The 23561-nt window shown below is 38.7% G+C and overlaps 1 protein-coding gene across 3 annotated transcripts in view; it reads left to right on the top strand.

Moving 5' to 3' along the window:
- The window catches only part of LOC135216848 (uncharacterized methyltransferase Sca_1399-like), a 97601-nt gene extending 74594 nt beyond the window's left edge, over nucleotides 1–23007 (top strand). For all 3 annotated transcript variants that reach the window (XM_064252360.1, XM_064252359.1, XM_064252358.1), the window contains exons 4-8: nucleotides 2231–2382; nucleotides 11004–11119; nucleotides 21110–21202; nucleotides 21528–21637; nucleotides 22373–23007. In XM_064252360.1, the coding sequence (XP_064108430.1) occupies nucleotides 2231–2382; nucleotides 11004–11119; nucleotides 21110–21202; nucleotides 21528–21637; nucleotides 22373–22444 (543 nt within the window). In that variant the 3' untranslated portion in view covers nucleotides 22445–23007. The remainder of the gene's footprint in view (nucleotides 1–2230; nucleotides 2383–11003; nucleotides 11120–21109; nucleotides 21203–21527; nucleotides 21638–22372) is intronic.
- Nucleotides 23008–23561: the final 554 nt, after the last annotated feature.

The raw sequence follows: 23561 nt of genomic DNA, 5'->3' as shown, positions 1-23561 counted from the left end.
TGAGAGATGTGTATTTCTGGTGATAGAAGTTCGCTCTCGACAAGTTCGGAAGTCATGTAAAGCCGTTGGTCCCGTTGCTGAATAGCCACTGTTCCATGCAACGTAAAAACACCAAACAAACAAACAAACAAAAACAGCAACACAAAAAAGGCAACACACACACCCACCAACAACACCAAGGGATCACAACAGCTCACCAATAACAACCCTCAACAACTCACAACAACACCAAGAAACCACAACAGCTCCCCAACAACATCCCTCAACTACAACTCACAAAACTCAACAAAACTCACAAGCACAAAAAATCCAACACAGGCACAACAACTCTAAGCAACTAATATCACACCCAACAACAATCAGCAACAAACCAATAACACACCACCTAAATGACTTTCTATGCCTCAACACTTTCCACAGACTGCTGCCAACACTTACTGATCTTCACCAGCTCTCACCAAAGACTGAACAAAGACTGACTCAAAATACAGAACTCTAAACTCCAACAACACCAGCAGACAACTCAGAACTCACCAACAGCCAATTCAATCGTTAACCATCCAACCACCAATTATCTCTCTCTCTCTCTCTCTCTCTCTCTCTCTCTCTCTCTCTCTAGGACACACAGACGTTGTTAAATAGATCTCCATAACTCCTCCATAACACACACTCACACACACACACACATATGTTATCGGACCTCTTTTGTTCTCAAGTTTAATAGAGCCAACTCTAAGGTAGTTTGCCTGCAACACGGTGTTGGTATTTATTATCTCTTAAGGACAAGTGATACATTGAACAGATTATTGATTCTACTGTCTTAGGGTTTATGAGGTGTGTCAGTGGCGGTGACACTTGTGTGGGGGCCACTGAAAAGTGCATAAGTAGGCACTGGCACTTTCACCAAGAAATCAGGTGTGAAGGTTTCCTAGGGGTACTATTAAGTTTAAGGTAGGTACTAGCACACTTGTGTGAGGGCACTGAAAAGTGCATAGATAGGCACTTCAATCTCACCAAGCAATCAAGCATGAAGACTTCCAGGGGGAACTGTAAAGTGCGAGGTAGGTACTGGCACTCTCCCCAGACAGCAAGCGGCAAGGCTTGAGGTGTGTCAGTGGCAGTGACAATTGAATGTGGGCACTGAAGAGTGCATAGTAGGAACTGGCAGTCTCACCAGAATCAAGTGCTAAGGCTTCCAGGAGGCACCGTAAAGTGCGCAGAAACACAGGTGTGTATGAACCAGAAGTGTACATAGAGATGGCTTCGGACACGGGAACGAGCAGTGTTTTCCAAATGCTGGAAGCAGAGAAAATCTCTCACCACTCTATAAGATGTGTGGCTAAGGAATGGTTACACACAGCATGTGTCTCAGATTCCAAACAGGAATCTGCAAATCATGGCCGACAGGTATACTGGTTAGTGCTAGAGACTATGGTACAACAAGTAGCTATAAGCAAAATCTAAAATTAGATAGAATTGCTTTCTCGAAAGTAAGAAGGCTAGCTTTACTACTTAAGAAGTAGTTTTGTACTGAAATCTCCAAAGCATAACAAATAGGAGCAGGAAGACAAGTACTTTTACTCGCCCTATATAAGGTGAACGGCCAAGGTCACGTCTTCTACAAATAGGAAGTGATATTGGCAAAGATGGGTGTGAATGAGGCCTCTACTCAGTGTCGTTGGCCAATAACACTGGGCTCAAGTTCTCATATACTATGACCTTACGCTATCATAAATTCATACGAGTTTACGTTAATCGGAGAAAGGTGTATGCTAGCTCTTAACTCTTTGATCATGACTTAATGAAATATGCGCACTTCAATACATCAAGTGAACTTGACTTATATAAATAAATTGATGAAGAAATAAACAGGTTATATGAAATCATATTTGGAAAAGATTGAAATCCTTGCCTCTTGAGATGTTTGTCCACTCTAGACACTCTGTGGATGTTTTACCATATCTGACTTATTCGTGGTGTTACACTCGGGAATTCACTATTATGCAACCCATGGGGAAGGCTAATTTGATCAGCAGTATTATCATGATTGGTTTATAACTCTCTGGCTCATTCTCCAGTGGTGGCAGGAAACTACAATTGTATCAATTCCCTAGTTTCTTTTTCTTTGGTTTACTTACTTTGCGTTAGTTTTCCCCTGAGGATGAAAGGCATTGGAGTCCCTGGTGCTTTTTCCATAACTATACAGTTACTCGCTATTTTTTCTCCCCAGATTTGTGATTCATTGAATTACATTGGCCCCAAATTAGCAGCCAATGAGGTGGCAGCCAGAATCCCTCAAGAGAAGCGAGGCGCCTTGAAAGTCATTGACGTTGCTGCTGGGACGGGAAGAGTTGGTCGACTGCTGAGAGACAAAGGGTTCTCGTGAGTTACTTCTTATCATTCTTACGGGCAGTAGAGGCAAAATTTGATGGATACTGACTCAGTTTCATCTCCAGGAATAAATTTCCAGATTTATTGCTTTGTATGTACTTATGATATTCACAGCGAAGTCTTTATACTACCTGCAAAGTATAAAATTAATATTGTATATTTTCTACCTAGTGACAGATATCTTGAACATAGGAAAGCTCAGATTAAAATCTAATAAATTACGTTTTCCTATGCATCTATGTATAAGGTTATTTTCTATATTCATTTCGTGCATGTCCTTACCATGTGTGTGCTTGTGTGTGTGTGTAAATAAATTCTTCTGATAAAACAGGTATATATATATATATATATATATATATATATATATATATATATATATATATATATATATATATATATATATATATACACAGTAGTAGTACTCAGGATACAAAATTAATCCGTTCCGAAGCGGCCTTCGTAACCTGATTTTTTCGTATCTTGAACCACATTTTACATGTAAATTGCCTAATTCGTTCCATGCCCTACAAAAACACCCAGTAAATTTTATAATAAAGCTGAATTGATCAATAAACAATGAGATACAACAATTTGGACCATTCAATACCTAACTTAAACTACATTTACTACTAATATGTACTACATACCTGTAAATAAAGTGTATTTAGGTGTACATGGTACAAGAAATACTGTACGTACAAACGTATGTAGTAAAATGTGGAACCTTACCTTTCGAGTGAGGTGATCTCTGAAAGTGGCGGCAGAGGAGGAGGACAAATGGCAGAAAACCACATTTTACTACATATGTACGTACAGTATTTCTTGTACCCTGTACGCTAATGAACTTTATTTACAGGTAATCACAGTTAGGTTTGGTATTGAATGGTCCAAATTGTTGTATTTCATTGGTTATTGGTCAATTTAGCTTTATTATAAAATTTACTGGGGTGTTTTTGTAGGACATGGAACGAATTAGGCAATTTACTTGTAAAATGCGGTTCAAGATACAAAGAAATCAGGTTACGAAGGCCGCTTCGGAACGGATTAATTTCGTACCCTGAGGTACTACTGTATATATATATATATATATATATATATATATATATATATATATATATATATATATATATATATATATATATATATATATATATATATATATAGCAGCAAAGGTTTAAATGGAGACATCTGTTTCATAAGGGCGTTTATTCAAAGCAACGTTTCAGGGACCAGCCCCATTTTCAAGCTGAAAATTACAATAATAAAATGAAATTAAAATAATTACTCATCTAAAAAAACATACAATTACAATACATAAAGCAAATTTAAAATACACCAACGAAGCTGTGGAAAAGAGTAAAAAGAGAGTTTATCTGAAAATTAAAATTACAGAAACTATAGAAATTTGTACCCAAACCTGTGGACGTTTTCTTTCTGAAAATCGACGTGTAAAATCCTGAATTATTACAAGACACTTCTATATCCAAAAAAGCAAGATTGTTATCTTTCTCGTAATCAATTGTGAATTTTAAATAAGATTTTTACTGATAATGACACAATATCTCACGGTCTTAATTACAACAATTTTACGAAACTTTTAACCTTGGCGGTGCAGGACACTGCCTTTATTTTTAATGGTAAAGCTCATGTGCAGGCTGATAGCATGGCAATGGGAAGTCCCCTTGGCCCGGTGCTGGCTAATATTTTTATGTTTGAGTTAGAGGAGCGGTTGCTGGACAACTGCCCTCTGGCTTATCACCCGTTATTTTACTGTCGTTATGTCAACGACACTTTATCTTATTCAAAGATAAATATAGAGCCGACTTATTTTTTCACTATGCTAATCTGGCCCACCCGAATATAAAATTCGCAATTAATTACGAGAAAGATAACAAACTTGCTTTTTTGGATATAGAAGTGTCTCGTAGTAATAATTCAGGATTTTACACGGCGATTTTCAGAAAGAAGACGTTCACAGGTTTGGGCACAAATTTCTATAGTTTCTGTAATTTTAATTTTAAGATGACCTCTCTTTTTACTCTTTTTCCACAGAGTTTTTTCCCTTTCGTCTGGATGGTCTGAATTCCACAATGAGGTCACCTTTTCAAAGAAATATTTTACTGATAGCTGTTATTCCAGTAGTTTATTTTATAAATGCCTTCACAAATTTATGAACATGAAGCTTTTACCTAGCAATGCTATTCAGACTGCATCTAGCCCTTTCATGTCCAACTGACGTAATAGTACGTAAGAATACTCTATCCCCTATCTATCCAACTGACATAGCAGTACGTAAAATTTACCGAAAGTTTTCGTACGTGTGGTAGGGGCATTTTTTATTTTTATTTTCGGACAAGTAGCGATTTCCATAGGCTAGATCATACCTTGGACCGTGTATCTCGGGTATCAAAACGCCAGCAAAGTAGTTTCTGTACTGCGCATGCTCAAATCCCTGGCGTAGTAAAATTCTCACAATGAAATCAGCTGATCGCACCTGCACTTCCCTCTCAGTGACCCCAAAGCCATTTTTTTTAACTCTCCCTTTATTCTTCAACTTTTCCTCTACATTTTCGTATATTTACAAAGTAATTTCTATGAAAAATAACCGAGATAGGGCTCTTAAAAAAATTGCTATTCTAGCAATAAATGTTGACAACGGTAGAAATTTTTTTCGTTTCGATCAATTTATAACGTCAAAATGAAACTGTTGCCGTATCCAAAGCCATTTTTCTTGACCTTCCCTTTATTCTTCAACGTGTCTTCTACATTTTCGTATATTTACAAAGGAATTTCAATGAAAAATAACCGAGATAGGGCTCTTCAATAAAAAAAAAAAAAATTTCTAGCGATAATTCTCACTATGCGCCGGGCGGAGCGCTATGATTCTTATCCTCTTTTCTATAAATTTTTTCACAGGCTGGACTTATTCGTTTTCCATTGATTTATATGTCGATATTTAGGGAATTTTATTGGCTTTCTCATAAAAAATAATTCATTTGCCTGACTTTCATAGTTTTTGGGTTAGGAACGAAAATATAAAAAAAGTAAAGATTTTTTTGTTTTTTTCGTTAAATAACTCACATTTTTTCGTATTTAGAGGACTGGGACTCTTGTTCTGACTATTCCACCATAAAATACTAACATTTAGGAAAAAAGGACAGCAAAATGAACGTTGTTGGCGTAAAATTTATATTTTTGCTGAATTTTCAAAATAATTTTTTCGCACTGTCGAGCGCTCCCAGACACCTCGGATATCTCGGATATCTATGCCGAAATGCAACAGATTATTAGAACTTACTGCCCGGCCATAAAATGTCATCTGATCCCAACAAACCCATTGACAATTGGATCTATTTTTAAATATAAAGAAAAGTTAAAACCTCTTATGGCATCTAATATTGTCTATTTGTATACTTGTCCTAGAAGTGATATAGGAAAATATATCGGAGCCTCAAGAAGACCTCTAAAGGTCCGAACAGATTGCCATAGGGGGATAAGTTTCCGTACTGCAGTCAAATTATCATCTGAATTTTCCAGCATCCGTGACGACACAAAGAAATGCAGAATCAATATTGAATATAAAAACTTTAAGATCCTTTCAAAAGCGTCTTCTCCGCAGCAGCTAGCGGTCTTCGAATTGCTCTTTATAAAGACGATTGTTCCGAAACTGAACAACCAAACTGCCTCCAGCCCTCTGTACCTGGCGTAAACAACACAGATGCCTTTGTGTTTGTTTTTGTTTTTTAGTCACTCGTCTTCCTTCCTCTACTGGAAATGGTACTTGAGTTTCGTTGGTGTTCTTTTAATTTGCTTTATGTACTGTAATTGTATGTTTTTTTTAGATGAGTAATTATTCTAATTTTATTTTATTATTGTAATTTTCAGCTTGAAAATGGGGCTGGACCAGCCCCATTTTCAAACTGAAAATTACAATAATAAAATAAAATTAGAATAATTACTCATCTAAAAAAACACACAATTACAATACATAAAGCAAATTAAAAGAACACCAAAGAAACATTAACACTTAACTTTACATAAAACTTAAAATTAAATTTCTTTTTTCTTTTGTCTTTTTTTTATTTTTACACTTTTTTTTTACTTTTTTATAATTTACGTTTTTTTTTTTTTTTTTTTTTTTTTTTTTTTTTTTACAAAATTTCAATTTATTCACCACTTTCAACTTCTGTTTTTTCATATCACTTGGATCTTCCTGTTTGCTTACTCCTACTAAAGGCCTCTTTAAAAAATAACTATCCAAGGAAGATTGCTTCCGCCTGCTTTTTACAATGTTCCTGAAATGACTCAGGCAAACGTCATCAAACTGCGCAAGCATACGACCTGTGTAAGCCTTTTCGGGGTGTCTCTTCTACAAATGATTGCACTTTATGAAAAGCAGCTAGAGCATCTTCAATTTCTGCTGTTGTCATAGGGTCCTCATCCTCCTCCTCGCCGCTGCTAGAGAACTCTTCTTGAACGACGTTTTGTTGCATGGCCTCCAACTCCTTCAGGTCATCCGTCGTATGCCCCTCTTGGTGTTCCTCGAGAAGGTCATTGATGTCGTCCTCGTCGACGACCAGCCCCATGGACTTGCCGAGTGCAACAATCTCGTCAAGATCTGGTTGCGAAACAGTTTCAGGATTGTCAACTGTTTCTGAATCTGCATCAGCTTCGCCCACGTTGAATCCCTCAAAGTCTCGGGCGAATATGGCATCAGGCCAGAGTTTCCTCCACGAAGAATTCAAGGTTCACCTCGAAACCTCCTGCCAAGCTTGATCGATGAGTCGGATGCATATAACGATATCGAAATGCTCCTTCCAAAATTCAAGCAAGGTGAGGTTTGTGGTATCGTTAATGTCGAAACATCTCTTGAAAAGATGTTTCGTATACAGCTTCTTGAAGTTCGATATCACTTGCTGGTCCATGAGCTGGAGGAGAGGGGTGGTGTTAGGCAGAAGATAAAGAACCTTGATAAAAGAAAACTCCACTAGGATAGCTTCCTCGAGGCCAGGAGGGTGAACAGGGGCATTGTCCAACAACAGCAGACATTTCAGAAGGAGGCGCTTCTCTTCCAAAAATTTCTTCACTGTCAGGCCGAAACACAGATTTACCCACTAGGTGAACAAAAGTCCCGTTACCCAGGCTTTCGCATTAGCCCTCCACATCACTGGAATCTTCTCCTTTAGCACTTTGTGGGCCTTGAAGGCTCAAGGAATCTCCGAATGATACCCCATTAGGGGCTTCACCTTACCATCCCCACAGGCATTGGAACAAAGTGCAAGCGTAAGCCTGTCTTTCATAGGCTTATGCCCGGGTAGGTTCTTCTCTTCCTGTGTGATGTACATCCAACGAGGCATTTTTTCCCAAAAAAGGCCAGTCTCATCACAGTTGAAGACTTCCTGAGAACTGTAGCCTTCGTTGATTGTCATCTCGTCGAACGTCTTAATAAAGCCTTCAGCCGCTTTCGTGTCTGAGCTGGCAGCCTCCCCATGCCGCACCACCGAATGGATGCCAGTCCATTTCCGGAATTTTTCAAACGACCCACGAGAAGCCTTGAAGTCTGGGGTTGGCATCAATGTCCCTTCTCCTCCGTCGTCTTCGGTCTGGGCAATCAAATCGCCGAAAATAGTGCTGGCCTTGTGGGAGATTGCTGTCTCGGTTATCGTATCGCCAGCGATTTCTGTCTTTTATCCATACAAGAAGCAGCTTCTCCATCTCATCATGCACGTGGCTCCTCTTGTTGGACAAAATAGTCACGCCCTTGGAAGGTGTAGCTGCTTTGATGGCTTCCTTCTGCTTAAGGATGGTGCCTATCGTCGATGGATTTCAGCCATATTCCTTAGCGATCACACTCAACCGCATGCCAGCCTCATACTTCTTGATTATCTCCATCTTTGTCTCCATAGAAAGCATCCTCTTCTTCAGCAACTTTCTTGGGACCCATGTCTATACATAATTAAGTTTTGTACTAATTAAGTTCTCACACAACACGATAAAGTACAAAGCGAAATCACTGACATGAATTTACGTTAACAAACGAAATGGTATATGTGAACGAACGAATTCTGCGTGCGTATGATAACGATGCCGCTACAGAGTGGCCGAATGATGCCTTTACATAGAGCATGATGGGGTAGATGCTGACCAATAGGAGAGCAGGATCTTACGGCGGTGACTAGCATCAGGAACCAATGGGAGAGCGGGAGGATGGTGTTCTTGGTGGTCTGGGCGAATCTCGGGACTTTACAGTAACACCCTTTCGTAACCTGAATTATTTTCGTATGTAGAGGCAAAAAAATCTTCGTATTTGCTTTCGTAACTTGAATTTTTCGTAAGTTGGGACTTTCGTATGTCGAGGTTCCACTGTTTATATATATATATAATATAGTATATATATATATATATATATATATATATATATATATATATATATATATATATATATATATATATATATATATGTGTGTGTGTGTGTGTGTGTGTGTGTGTGTTTTGTGTGTGTGTTCGTGTATGTAGGGGAACTGCTACAAATGTAAGGTAGCAAAATCGGCCTGAGTGGGGGGGGGGGGGGGGGGGGGGGGGGAATGGGGGGGGGGGGGGGGGGGGGGGGGGGGGGGGGGGGGGGGGGGAAGGGCAACTGGAATAGGTGTTGACAATGAGATATAATTATATAATTGATTTGCTTCACACAAGGATTGTTAGCTATCTTCTTATCATAAAGTTTTTATTAATTGGGAAAATAAATTGATGTGTCCTTATTATGTATTTATTCTTGGTAGGGAAACTTATAACTTCTTTTCCACCTTTTATTTTTGGGTGCTTGGACCAAGACAAACTATTCTCCACTTTTCTTTCTTTGCAAGTCTATTTGGCACTAGGGGAATTTAATGTGAGTTCGATATTGTCACTTGGGCCAGATCAACACTTCACACTGTCTATATGCTGCAGTCGCCTCCTTCACCCCCCTTCTCACTTCTCTCCCCCATGCTCTACTTTATCCTCTCTCACTCTCTTCTTTTCCCTATGTTGAGCCTTTGCATTTTGGATGTCAATTTCTTGGCACCACCCTTGGGTTCTTGATTTTGACTCTGGGTGTGGCCTCTTCTGAAAGAACCCTTATGTTTTAGTGGCTATGGCCCTTTCTTCTAAACACCTCTTGTCATCTTTCCCGTAGTAATTGGTAAGATTCTCATTTGGAAACGCCTCCTTGTCCATGCCCAGGCTATTGAGGGTGTGTCTTCAGGCATTCTTGTAGGATATTCATGGAGGCTTTCTATAGGACGTCCTCAAAAGTCTGGCACTACTGATTTGATTGGTTAAAACCAAAAGGCCTACCTTAATAGGGAGGCAGTCCAACTTTTCCTAAACAAAGGTTTGCATCAAGTTTTCCTATAGTTAATATTAAGCAGAAGGCCCTTGACATGGTCTAACCCAAATTAATTCTCGGCACTCGAACGTGTCAGATGTCAGGAGAGCCGTAGTGTCGATTAATTTTCTATAGTGGAGGTGACATAGGTCTTCAGGAGATATAAACCGTATTCCAAGGTTTCAAAGTTCCTGGGTGCCTGGGTGTCAAGCTTGAGTGAGAGAGGTTCTTTTTTCCTATTCCCCCACCTAGGAGCTCTGCCACGAGTCCAGCTTACTCAGTTTCACTTACTTACATTGACCACTGAGCATTGGCTGACGTCGTTGACACGTCCTTCCGCTTTCACTTCATCTCACAAAAAGATTTCACTTTGCTGTTGTTACTATGACTTCCGCTTCTTCATTTGAACAATCACTTTCGACCCTCTTCCTAGGCCAGTCTAAGGATTCAGTACTATGCACACTCATTGGTTATACAGAGCTGCGGACTCAATCAGTGACCAATCTGGAAGCTTCGGTGTTTGTTAACAACAACATTGCTTCACCTTTCTGCTTCCAAAACGTCGTCTCCGACCCTCATCTTCATGACGTCATCTCCCCTCTTAGGAGCATCCACGAATGGAGCTTTCTCATTTTCCAATGAGCATTGGCTCACGTCTTTGACACGTACTTTCTTTCTCTCACAAACACTTCTAGAGATCCTTTTTATGGTTTCATTTCATTGTTACGACTTTTGCTTTATAAATCATCAATTTGTGCACATTTCTTTCTTTAACACAGTGCTGACTCAATCAAAGACCGCCAGTCTGAACGCCTTCCAGTTTATTATTAACATTACTTCAAGGATATCGTCTCCAACCCACAGCGCCTCCCCCCCCCCCCCCCCCCCCCCCCACCCGCCCAAAAGTAGCATTGGCATGAGTGCAGGATGCTCAATTCTACTTACCTGTGTTATTACCCACATTCATTTTCATTGAGCATTGGCTTACATACCTGACATGTCCATAATCGAATATTTCTAATGACCCTTCTTAAGGTTTCATTTTATTGTTACGACTTTTACTTCATCTAAATAAACAGTTTTGACACTGATCTTCGCAAAATATTTTCTACTTTATAATGAGGCTTCGGTTATGTTTATGTCGTCAAAAGTAGTATGTTGACAACGCAATTGGTTCATGTGCATCATAATCATGTCTTAGTGTACATGTTACGAATGAATCAAAATCTAATATCTGTTTCGACAGAAACATTGACGCCCTAGAGCCATCAAAGGGCATGTTGGATGTGCTAAAGAAAACAGGAGCGTATACGAACACGTACGCAGAGTTCCTGGGAGTTGGACAAAATTCAGTCCCTGAAGGTAAGGTAGACTCAGATCTTCACTGAGTTATAGACAGAATTTAGTTATAGACAGAATTTGCAGGAAAATGCGGATTTTCTCAGTCTTACTTTTTCATTGATGTAATCATGAATGGCAACATCTATCATTTTATTACTAGAATGTGTGTCTGTGGTCGTACAGGTCAACAGTCAGAAGTCTGTTATGAAAAAGTTGTCGTTGTAGAACAGGATAAATTGGAAGTTGAAGGGTTTCATTTTATTCGTGCATGCCTCTAGCATTTTGAACAATTAATGGGTAGAATCACTCTTGATTACTTTTATTCATGTCAAGGTTTGTTGTTATGTAAAATCCTCATGAAATAATGTTTTGTAACTGTTTTGAATATAGTATAAGTGGAAAGATCTCTTGGATTTATATAAAACTTTTTTTGTAGACTGCGCCATTAAGAATTGGCTTACAACAGATTTCAGCATGATACACTCGGTGGTCATACAGAGAAGATTCGTAACTTTGGAAGTTTGCATTCCAAGTCTATGGGTTCATCTTCTGAATAATAATAATAATGTTTCATTAAATGGTAGAATTTACAGAGTTTATCTTATACAGAATTCTTGACTTGCTTCTCTGGCACACTGATGTTTCTAAGCAGTTGTCCGATGATCATCATGATGGCCAAAACGAGGTGGCCGATACATGTAGACGGTCTTTAGAAAACCCTAAAGAAACACAAGAAATACTAATTGACCCCTGACCTACGGGACGCCCCTGAATACCCATTGTCTACCCTTATCCTGTCCTTGACCACCCGTCTTTGATAACCCCTGCCCGAAATTCCGTTGATGACTGAAAGCATGATGAACATCGGACATTTGCTTAGAAATACCAGTGTACCAGAGAAGCAAGTCATTAGAAGAACTGAGAGAATTCTGTATAAGATAAATCCTGTAAATACTGCCGTTATATTTAATAAAACATGCTTGAAAGAAGGTCTGTTTCCAGCATACAACGACAATAATAATAATAATAATAATAATAATAATAATAATAATAATAATAATAATAATAATAATAATAATAATAATAATAATAATAATAATAATAATAAAAGGTGGAAGCAGACCTTGGATACAGGCCTTTTTGAACAAAGAATGGCAGAATTAAGCAAACTTATCTTGTAAAGAATTTTCTCTGTTTTTCCGATAATTCGTTTTTCACAATCAGTGAGACTGGTAAGTAATTGACCTTTATTTATGGTGTTAATCTGGTATTTCTGATGTCTAATTGACTGTCAAGATCTGATAATTCTTCTAGGATAAATATTGGCTGTCCAGCTAGATAAACCGACCAGGCTGGGAAGTTAAGTCTATATCAGGGTGATATCCTTTATTGTCCAAAAACTGGTACTGCGCAGTGATGGTGAAAAACTACAAAAGAGAAACAAAATGCAATGAATTACAGTGTGCAAAATTGCAACCACTCAAACTAATAGAGCATTACAAAACCGCAAATTACGGGAATTCTGAATTACAATGCAAAATGAAATGCAACTTTATGGGGTAACACATCAAAACGAACTTTCACAGACAACTTACGGTTTAGTCTGCCACGGGATGCTTATACCCATCTCACACACTAGACAGTTCTCAAGCAACAACACTAACAAATTGGGATTTCACACCACACAGCAAACATTATCCCATCATGAAAAACTCCTGCATGAGTCTCAGCCACGACATCGTGCAAAAACGAATGTAAACAAAACAAGAACGAAAGGGGCAAACACAAAACATCATACATCAAAGCAACAGCAAACGACATGAGCCCAAAACAGTACATGATACAACTCAGGAGATATGATAATTCAATTGTATGCAAGACAGTCTCGCTGATTATCTGATTATGAGGAACGAATTATTTGGTTAAGCAATAATAATAATAATAATAATAATAATAATAATAATAATAATAATAATAATAATAATAATAATAATAATAATAATAATATAATAATAATTAAAACACCGACGAAGTAACAGAGAGGACGGAATGGGTGAGAAAAGATTAGACAATGGATGGAGCCAGATACAGAGAGAACAAAGATCCCCTCCATGAAAGCCTACAAACACAAGAAATTTAGGGAGAAAACAAGTGAGGTCAATGAAATAATGGGCATAATACAGACCACCAGTATCACAGAAACAAATAACTTGACATATGCAGGAGCAAGATTAGTAGCAGAACTGATGGGAATTCGAACACAACACCACCCCAGCACAACCAACCCAACAGAAACCAAAACAGCAACCTCTTGGAAAAGGCGCCTGGAAAAGCAAATCATAGTGATGAGATCTGACTTGAGTAAACTGAAAGAGATGGCAGAAAAGGTTAAGAAGCAAGAAAACAAGGGAGGAACTCAACAAGAATACAAAGTACAAGAGAGGGGACTAAACAACACAATAGAAGATGTAAAACAGAGGCTTAAGGCCAAAGCACATAAGATCCTACGGTACATGAACAGGAATAAGGGATACCAACAGAACAAACTATTCGGAACCAACCAGAAAAGACTATACAGCCAACTAAGAGGGGAAGACAACCACCCAGAAATTCCTGAAGCCGAACCAAGTAAGAGACTCTGGGAAAACATATGGAGCAATCCGGTATCACACAACAAACATGCAACATGGCTCCAGGAAGTCAAGGAAGAAGAAACAGGGAGAATAAAAACAAAGATTCACAGACATCACGACAGACACAGTCAGACACCAACTAAAGAAAATGCCCAACTGGAAAGCCCCAGGTCCCGATGAAGTCCATGGATACTGGCTCAAAAACTTCAAGGCCCTACACCCACGAATAGCAGAACAACTCCAGCATTGTATCTCGAATCACCAAGCACCCAAATGGATGACCACAGGAAGAACATCCTTAGTACAAAAAGACAAGAGTAAGGGAAATATAGCCAGTAAACTACAGGCCTATCACCTGCCTACCAATAATGTGGAAGTTACTAACAGGTATCATCAGTGAAAGGCTATACAACTACCTAGAGGAGACAAACACCATCCCCCACCAACGAAAGGCTGCAGAAGGAAGTGTAGGGCACAAAAGACCAGCTCCTGATAGACAATGGTAATGAAGAACAGTAGGAGAAGGAAAACCAACCTAAGCATGGCATGGATAGACTATAAGAAAGCCTTCGACATGATACCACACACATGGCTAATAGAATGCCTGAAAATATATGGGGCAGAGGAAAATACCATCAGCTTCCTCAAAAAATACAATGCGCAACTGGAATACAATACTTACAAGCTCTGGAATAAGACTAGCAGAGGTTAATATCAGGAGAGGGATCTTCCAGGGCGACTCACTGTCCCCACTACTTCTTAGTATTAGTAGCATGATTCCATGGACAAAAGTACTACAGAAGATGGATGCCGGGTACCAACTCAAGAAAAGAGGTAACAGAATCAACCATCTGATGTTCATGGACGACATCAAGCTGTATGGTAAGAGCATCAAGGAAATAGATACCCTAATCCAGACTGTAAGGATTGTATCTGGGGACATCAGGATGGAGTTTGGAATAGAAAAATGCGCCTTAGTCAACATACAAAAAGGCAAAGTAACGAGAACTGAAGGGATAAAGCTACCAGATGGGAGCAACATCAAACACATAGATGAGACAGGATACAAATACCTGGGAATAATGGAAGGAGGAGATATAAAACACCAAGAGATGAAGGACACGATCAGGAAAGAATATATGCAGAGACTCAAGGCGATACTCAAGTCAAAACTCAACGCCGGAAATATGATAAAAGCCATAAACACATGGGCAGTGCCAGTAATCAGATACAGCGCAGGAATATTGAGGAATGGACGAAGGCAGAACTCCGCAGCAGTAGATCAGAAAACCAGGAAACAAATGACAATACACAAAGCACTACACCCAAGAGCAAATACGGACAGACTATACATAACACGAAAGGAAGGAGGGAGAGGACTACTAAGTATAGAGGACTGCGTCAACATCGAAAACAGAGCACTGGGGCAATATCTGAAAACCAGTGAAGACGAGTGGCTAAAGAGTGCATGGGAAGAAGGACTAATAAAAGCAGACGAAGACCCAGAAATATACAGAGACAGGAGAAAGACAGAAAGAACAGAGGACTGGCACAACAAACCAATGCACGGACAATACATGAGACAGACTAAAGAACTAGCCAGCGATGACACGTGGCAATGGGCTACAGAGGGGAGAGCTAAAGAAGGAAACTGAAGGAATGATAACAGCGGCACAAGATCAGGCCCTAAGAACCAGATATGTTCAAAGTACGATAGACGGAAATAACATCTCTCCCATATGTAGGAAGCAATACGAAAAGTGAAACCATAAACCACATAGCAAGTGAATGCCGGCACTTGCACAGAACCAGTACAAAAAGAGGCATGATTCCAGTGGCAAAAGCCCTCCACTGGAGCCTGTGCATGAAACATCAGCTACCTGCAGTAATAAGTGGTACGAGCACCAACCTGAAGGAGTGATAGAAAACGATCAGGCAAAGATCCTCTGGGACTATGGTATCAGAACGGATAGGGTGATACGTGCAAACAGACCAGACAAAGTCAAGAAGAAAGTATCACTCATTGATGTCGCAATACCATGGGACACCAGAGTTGAAGAGAAAGAGGGGGAAAAATTGGATAAGTACCAAGATCTGAAAATAGAAATAAGAAGGATGGGATATGCCAGTGGAAATCGTACCCATAATCATAGGAGCACTAGGCACGATCCCAAGATCCCTGAAAAGGAATCTAGAAAAACTAGAGGCTGAAGTAGCTCCAGGACTCATGCAGAAGAGTGTGATCCTAGAAACGGCACACATAGTAAGAAGAGTGATGGACTCCTAAGGAGGCAGGATGCAACCCGGAACCCCACACTATAAATACCACCCAGTCGAATTGGAGGACTGTGATAGAGCAAAAAAAAAAAAAAAATAAAAAAAAAATAAAAATAAAAATAATAATTTGGACTGGTTAAGCAACATTGGGGCTGGTCAGTCGTTGGATGGGTGACGGATCTCCTCGGTGTTGATTCCTTGGGAAGAGATCTTTATCACAACTTTCACAGTCTACTTAGCTGTAAATGATTACCTATCCCCAATGGGTAGGGTCCAGCTATGGGTTAAATAGCAAAACTCAGGAATGATGGAAAGAAATGAAGGATTAAACAACAAAGACGTAAATGGAACCTCTGGCAACAGAGGAGCTTCATCCGACAGCCAGGTATTCAGCCCAATTGAAGGGGAAGACGGTCAGGTACTTGGAGGTCGTCATCCAGCAACTGACCACCACAATGACAGTAAGCAGCAACCTGAGACTGGAGCTACAGAAGCAAACCAGAATCTTCTTCTGGATAGAAAACAAGGAAATATGGAGATGCAACATCAGAAGCAGCCCGATGGAAACAGGATACAGAAGATTGGTCAACATCTGGAATGAGAAAAATAACACCCATAAACAGAACAGGGGCTGGCAGACCAAGTAAGGAACAGAAAGAAAAAGAAAAGGCTCTCCACAACAGAAAGAGAGGAACTGGAAAGAGACATAACACCCAGCAACGAAGGACAAGAAAACGAACTAAGGGACGATACCACAGAAGACGACAGGGATGATGAGCTACCAAACAACGACACACGAAGAAAGAAGAAGTAACAGAGAGGACAGAATGGGTAGAAAAGATCAGACAAGGGATGAAGCCAGATACAGAAAGGACAGAGATCCCCTCCATGAAAGCCTAAAACACAAAGAAATAAAGGGAGAGAAAAAGTGAAGTTAGTGAAATAATGAGGCTAATACACACCACCAGTAACACAGAAATAAATAACTTGGCTATGCAAGAGAAACACTAGTAGCACCATCACAACCATCCCATCAGAAACCAAAACAGCAACTGCCTTGGAAAAACAAATCATGGTGATAAGGTCTGACTTGAGTAAACTGAAAGAGATGGCAGAAAAGAGGCGAAGGAGCAAGAAAAGGGAGGAACTGAACGAGAAATGCAAAGTACAGGAGAAGGGACTAAGCAACATAATAGAAGATATAAAACAGAGGCTTAAATCCAAAGCACATAAGACCCAACGGTACATGAACAGAAATTAAGGATACCAACAGAGCAAACTATTTAGGACCAACCATAAAAGACTATACAGCCAACTAAGAAGGGAAGACAACCACTAGGAAATTCGTGAAAACGAACTAAGTAAGAGACTGGAAAAATATATGGAGCAAACCAATATCACACAACAAACGTACAACATGACCGCAGGAAGTAAAGGCAGAAGAAATGGGGAGAATAAGGCAAAGATTCACCAAGATTACGACAGACACAATCAGACACCAACTAAAGAAAATGCCCAACTAGCCCTTAAACGCCTAAGGGGTATAATAAAAATCGTCTCCCGTATGCCGAGGGGGTCTTGAGTGAGCGCCGAAGCGGAAAAAATATTTTTTTTTCAAAAAATCACAGCGCGCTTAGTTTTCAAGATTAAGAGTTCGTTTTTAGCTCCTTTTTATGTCATTGCCTAAAGTTTAGTATGCAACCATCAGAAATGAAAAAAATATCATTATCATATATAAATAATGCAATATATGATAGTGTGAAAAGAAAATTTCATATATAATTGTATTCAAATCGCGCTGTGAGCAAAACGGTTAAAGCTAACGAGTTAATTTTTTTTCGTTGTATTGTACACTAAATTGCAGTCATTTTGGTATATAACACATTGTAAAACGATCAAAGCAACACAGAGAAAATATTATCACAAAAGGATGATGGATGAATTCGTAACATGCGGATGTAAATATTTTTTGTTCAAAAATTCACCATAAACCTAAATATTGTTCTAGAGACTTCCAATTTTTTCAAAATTAAGATAAATGGTTGACTATTACTATACTGTAAGAGTTTTAGCTTACAATTGCAGTTTTTGACTATTTCGGACGAGTTAAAGTTGACCGAATGTCTAATTTTATTTATATATTTTTTATATGCAATTATTTCGAAAATGAGAAAAGTTACAACCTTCAATTATTTTTTGTTGTATTTTACATACAATTTCGCACATTTTAATATATAAAACTCTATGAAACGCCTAATATGAAACGGAGCAAATATTCCGAGAATGCGACGTACGCATTTAAGAGATTTGGCGCTCGGAGGGAAGGAAAGTTTTTTTTTTAAATTCACCATAAATCTAAATATTGTGCTAGAGACTTCGAATTTGTTTCAAAATTAAGATAAATAACTGAATATTACTAGATTGTAAGAGTTTTAGCTTACAATTGCGTTTTTCAACCATTTCGGTAGAGTCAAAGTTGACCAAATGTGTTTTTTTTCTATTTACCGTGATTTATATGCAAATATTTCGAAAACGAGAAAAGCTACAACCTTCAATTGTTTTTCTGTTGTTTTCTAAATGAAATTGCGCACATTTTCATATATAAAACTTTATGTAACGGCTAATTTAAAATGGTGCAAACATTACCACAATCGCACGTATGATTTTTTCGGAAGAGTTACCGTGCAGACGTAAGGAAAATGTTTTTGTTTCATAAATTCACCATAAATCGTAATATTGTGCTAGAGACTTACAATTTGTTGCAAAAGGAAGGTAAATGATTGAATATTACTAAAATATAAGAGTTTTAGCTTACAATTGCGTTTTTTGACCATTTCGGTAGAGTCAAAGTTGACCAAAGGTTGAAATTTTGGCACTTATCGTTATTTATATGAAAATATTTCAAAAATGTTAAAAGCTACAATCATGAGTATTTTTGTTGTTGTATTCTACATGAAATTGCGCACATTTTTATATATAATACTTAATGTAACGGATAATATAAAATGGTGCAAAAATTATGTCAAAGTGACGAAATAATTTCTGAGATGTGTCACTGATACTTTTTAGTGTGATAAGAAAGAAATTCGCGCTTGCGCGCCTGCGTAACGATTGTAAACAAAACAACACCTTGATCCGTGAACTCCCAGCATCCCCCAAGGTGTGTGTTTGGCTGGTAGGCCTATAAGTATTTTTCCGCGAATATAAAAAAAAACTTTTCTATGTTCAATCGGCACCCGACAGACAATTTATCTCGACGTAAAATACGTCCAATAGGCGTTTAAGGGCTAGAAAGCCTCAGGTCCGGGTGAAGTCCATGGATACTAGCTCAAAAACTTCAAGGCCCTACACTCAAGAATAGCAAAACAACTCCAGCATTGTATCACAAATCACCATGCGCCCAAATGGATGATCACAGGAAGAAGATCCTTAGTCCAGAAAGACAAGAGTAAGGGAAATATAGTCAGTAACTACAGGCCTATCACCTGCCTACCAATAATGTGGAAGCTACTAACAGGCATCATCACTGAAAGGCTATACAACTACCTAGAGGAGACAAACACCATCTCCCACCAACAGAAAGGCTGCAGAAGGAAGTGTAGGGGCACAAAAGACCAGCTCCTGATAGACAAAATGGTACTGAAGAAAGTAAGAGAAAGGAAACCAACCTATGCATGGAATGGATTGACTACAAGAAAGCCTTCGACATGATACCACACACATGTTTAATAGAATGCCTGAAAATATATGGGGCAGAGGAAAACATTATCTGCTTCCTAAAAAATACAATGTGTAAGTGGAGTACAATACTTACAAGCTCTGGAATAAGACTACCAGAGGTTAACATCAGGAGAGGGATCTTCCAGGGCGACTCACTGTCTCCACTACTCTTCGTAGTAGATGCTGGATACAAACTCAAGAAAGAAGGGAACAGAGTTAACCGTCTGATGTTCATGGACGACATCAAGCTGTACATGTAACACGACAGGGAGGGAGAGGACTACTCAGCATAGAGGACTGTGTCAACATAGAGAGCAAAGCACAGGGGCAATATCTGAAAACCAGTGAAAACGTGTGGCTCAGGAATGCATGGGAAGAAAGACTGATGAAAGTACACAAAGACCCAGAAATATACAGAGACAGAGAATGACCAACAGAACTGAGGCATGGCACAACCAGCCAATGCACGGACAGTACATGAGACAGACTAAAGAACTGGCCAACAATGAAACATAGCAATGGCTACAGCGGGAGACCTCAAGAAAGAAACAGAAGGAATGCTAACAGCAGCTCAAGATCAGGCACTAAGAACCAGATATGTTCAAAGAACGATAGATGGAAATAACATCTCACCCATATGTAGGAAGTGCAATATAAAAACGAGACCATAAACGACATAGCAAGCGAATGTCTGGCACTTGCACAGAACCAGTGCAAAAAGGGGTATGATTCGGTAACAAAAGCCCTCCACTGGAGCCTGTGCAAAAAACACCAGCTACCTTGCAGTAATAAGTGGTACGAGCACCAACCTGAGGGAATGATAGAAATGACCAGGCAAAAATCCTCTGGGACTATGGTATCAGAATAGATAGGGCGATATGTGTCAATAGACCAGACGTGACATTGATTGACAAAATCAAGAAGAAAGTATCACTCAGTGATATCGCAATAACATAGGACACCAGAGTAGACGAAATAGATAGAGGAAAAATTGATAAATATCAAGACCTGAAAATAGAAATAAGAAAGATGTGGGATATGCCAGTGGAAGTTGTACCCATAATCATAGGGACACTAGGCACGATTCCAAGATCCCTGAGAAGGAATCTGGAAAAACTAGATGCCAAAGTAGCTCCAGGACTCATGCAGAACAGTGTGCTCCTAGAAACAGTGCACATAGTAAGGAAAGTGATGGACTCCTAAGGAGGCAGGATGCAACCCTGATTTCACTTTAGATAGTAATAAATCCTTCCATAGTCAATGATACTAATTCATGACAAATTTTGTGTTACAAGATTCTTGTGATTTCTCGCTCTCCTATGCACTTTGGAAGTCTATTCATTCTTTGCAGGATTTTAAGTTTGAAATCCCTTATCAACAGATACGTATGACGTCCTAGTCATGGCGGGTGGTTTTGCAGAGGGCCACATACCTGTCAGTGGAATTGATGATATGATCAGAATAACAAAACCTGGTAAGTCATTCACGGCAGGCTACTTGACCCGTGCCATAGTTTTCTGGTGTTGGTGTATACAGCTTGCCTCTTAGGCTTCCTACTACCTATCAAGTACAATAAATAATATAACAACAAATTTATGTACACTTCTTCTTTACCTAGGAAACATATAGGAATTTATATCAGCAACGTTTGAGTTTCCAAGCCTGTCCAGATTTTCAGTGAGTGAACTGTATTCAAACATAAACTAGTAATTTTTTTTGAAGGGGTGGGAGAACTCTGGCTATAGACAAGGATTCTAGACATACAAATTCCTTTTTGTTCTACTTATATCTTCATAAAGGAGGACTGGTCATCATCGCAATGAGGAAGAGCTTCCTACGCTGCGAGGAATACAAGGACAGATTGATTCCTTACATGGATGAGATGGAAAGGCAAGGAAAGTGGATTAAGGTAATCTCAACACCAAAACCATGATCACCAGTATCACTAATTTTATCAGCATTTTTTCAGGTATATGCTTAAGGACGTGTTCATTCTCTACGATAACTTGAAATCAATTAGGATTGAATACAGGACCAACCTTTAAGCAAAGCCTCACCTCGACATTTGGCACTAGGGTACGGCATGAGCCAGTGACTTCATTTCTCTATTATTGTTATTCACAATGAGCAAAAATTCACATGGTACACTAGAATAGCACGTGGATACGGGCGAAAAGAGAGAAATAAAACATATACAGAGAAAAAACGAGGAGAAAGCAGTCTCAGCACATTTGCAGATTACATCCATTTGCTGCTTCCCACAATGGGCGAGACAGGGCTTCCCATAATACAGGCGTTATCTGCCTTCTAACTATTGCCTTTATTATTTCAATTAGAACTCAGGACTTGAACCCACTGTCTAGACTGTCAAAAAAAAGTCTTCATCTTATGAAAAGCCTCAGTTTAAATCAACTGAACAAAATTGTAAATAAAAAGACAAAGCTCACAATGTCCAGAGTAGATAAGAAAAGTTTCTGAGATCATTAGAAAGTGACCATAATCTATTCATAAATGCAGCTCTGTACAATAACATCTGTTACTTCAGCGAAATGTATCATAGACTATGATCGCTTCTCTACTCAGTTATTTGTCAGCTTCAAAAGATTAACTTTCACCTCTAAATGAAAATAACATCTTTTTCCAGGAAGACGTTGAATTCGTCCATGAATACGTTGTCAATGAGAATGGAATTCTTTTTACATACAAAGTTGTATAAGTTCTTTCTGTTTATTAATTAACCAAAAAGGTGATATAATCCATTTCCTGTTCCATTTAAAGGAATTTTAATAAAACTCCAGCAAATTGTAAACACTCTTATTTAACAGAAAATAGGCTATACACAGTCATCCATACACATTGCTATGATAAAAAGAAATTATGTTTTTTCTCATTAGGCATTGCTAAAACCTATTTATGCAGATGCTTTCAAAATAGTTGATTGAGCAGTTAGCAATCAGAGTAGCAATCTAATATAACTAATGATTTGAGCACTCAGAGCAATAATCCATATTAAATAGTAAGTGCTTTATGATAACTAAGTCTAATCTAATCGAGCTGCCCTACAAAATCTATTTGGAGGGCATTAACAGGGTTGAGAAGAGATACCTTTATCTTTTATTTTAATATGCCTTATACTCCAAGTAATAAGCTCTATAACAGTTAAGTGAATAAGTCCATAGTGTACAGGTAACATTTTCATTGATAATTACATCAAAGAGCTTCTGTTCATTAAGTATTCAAATTGCTTTAAGTTACCTTGAAAATAAATTCTTAAAATGATACATTTTTATTTGCCTTCATTATTTGTTCCACAGCAATATTGCGACCCTTTCAGCTGTTTTGGATTCTCAGCAGCTGGCAGAGTTATTGGCTCATCTTTGTCTCCCTAAAAAGAGCCATGATACAAAATTCCGCCATCCTCTTTGAAGGTTTACTAAGTCGGTGTTATTAGAAACGTTACTGACATCAGCAAAAACTTTAGTGTTCTAATATTGACACACACACACACACAAAGAGAGAGAGAGAGAGAGAGAGAGAGAGAGAGAGAGAAGAGAGAGAGAGAGAGAGAGATACAACCAATGCACTCATGCTATTCAATAATAATTACCCTAAAAGGAAATTCAAAATATGAAACACTTATAGATTTCCTGGTTTAGGCAATTATTAGAAAAATTAAAGGAAATTTAGACACCAGCTACATAACCATGATCACTAGTACAGAACAATGGAAATAACCAAATCATAACCAAGACAATCTTACAAAGTCAAAAAGCAAGTGAGTGCATAGTATCGCATGTATCAATATTAACCAGGAATTCATGACTTGAAAGCCA

The sequence above is a fragment of the Macrobrachium nipponense genome, chromosome 6, assembly GCF_015104395.2.
Source record: "Macrobrachium nipponense isolate FS-2020 chromosome 6, ASM1510439v2, whole genome shotgun sequence".
NCBI classification, from domain to species: domain Eukaryota; kingdom Metazoa; phylum Arthropoda; class Malacostraca; order Decapoda; family Palaemonidae; genus Macrobrachium; species Macrobrachium nipponense.
The sequence above is the reverse complement of the archived record's forward strand: the minus strand, read 5'-3'. Positions and strand labels throughout refer to the sequence as shown.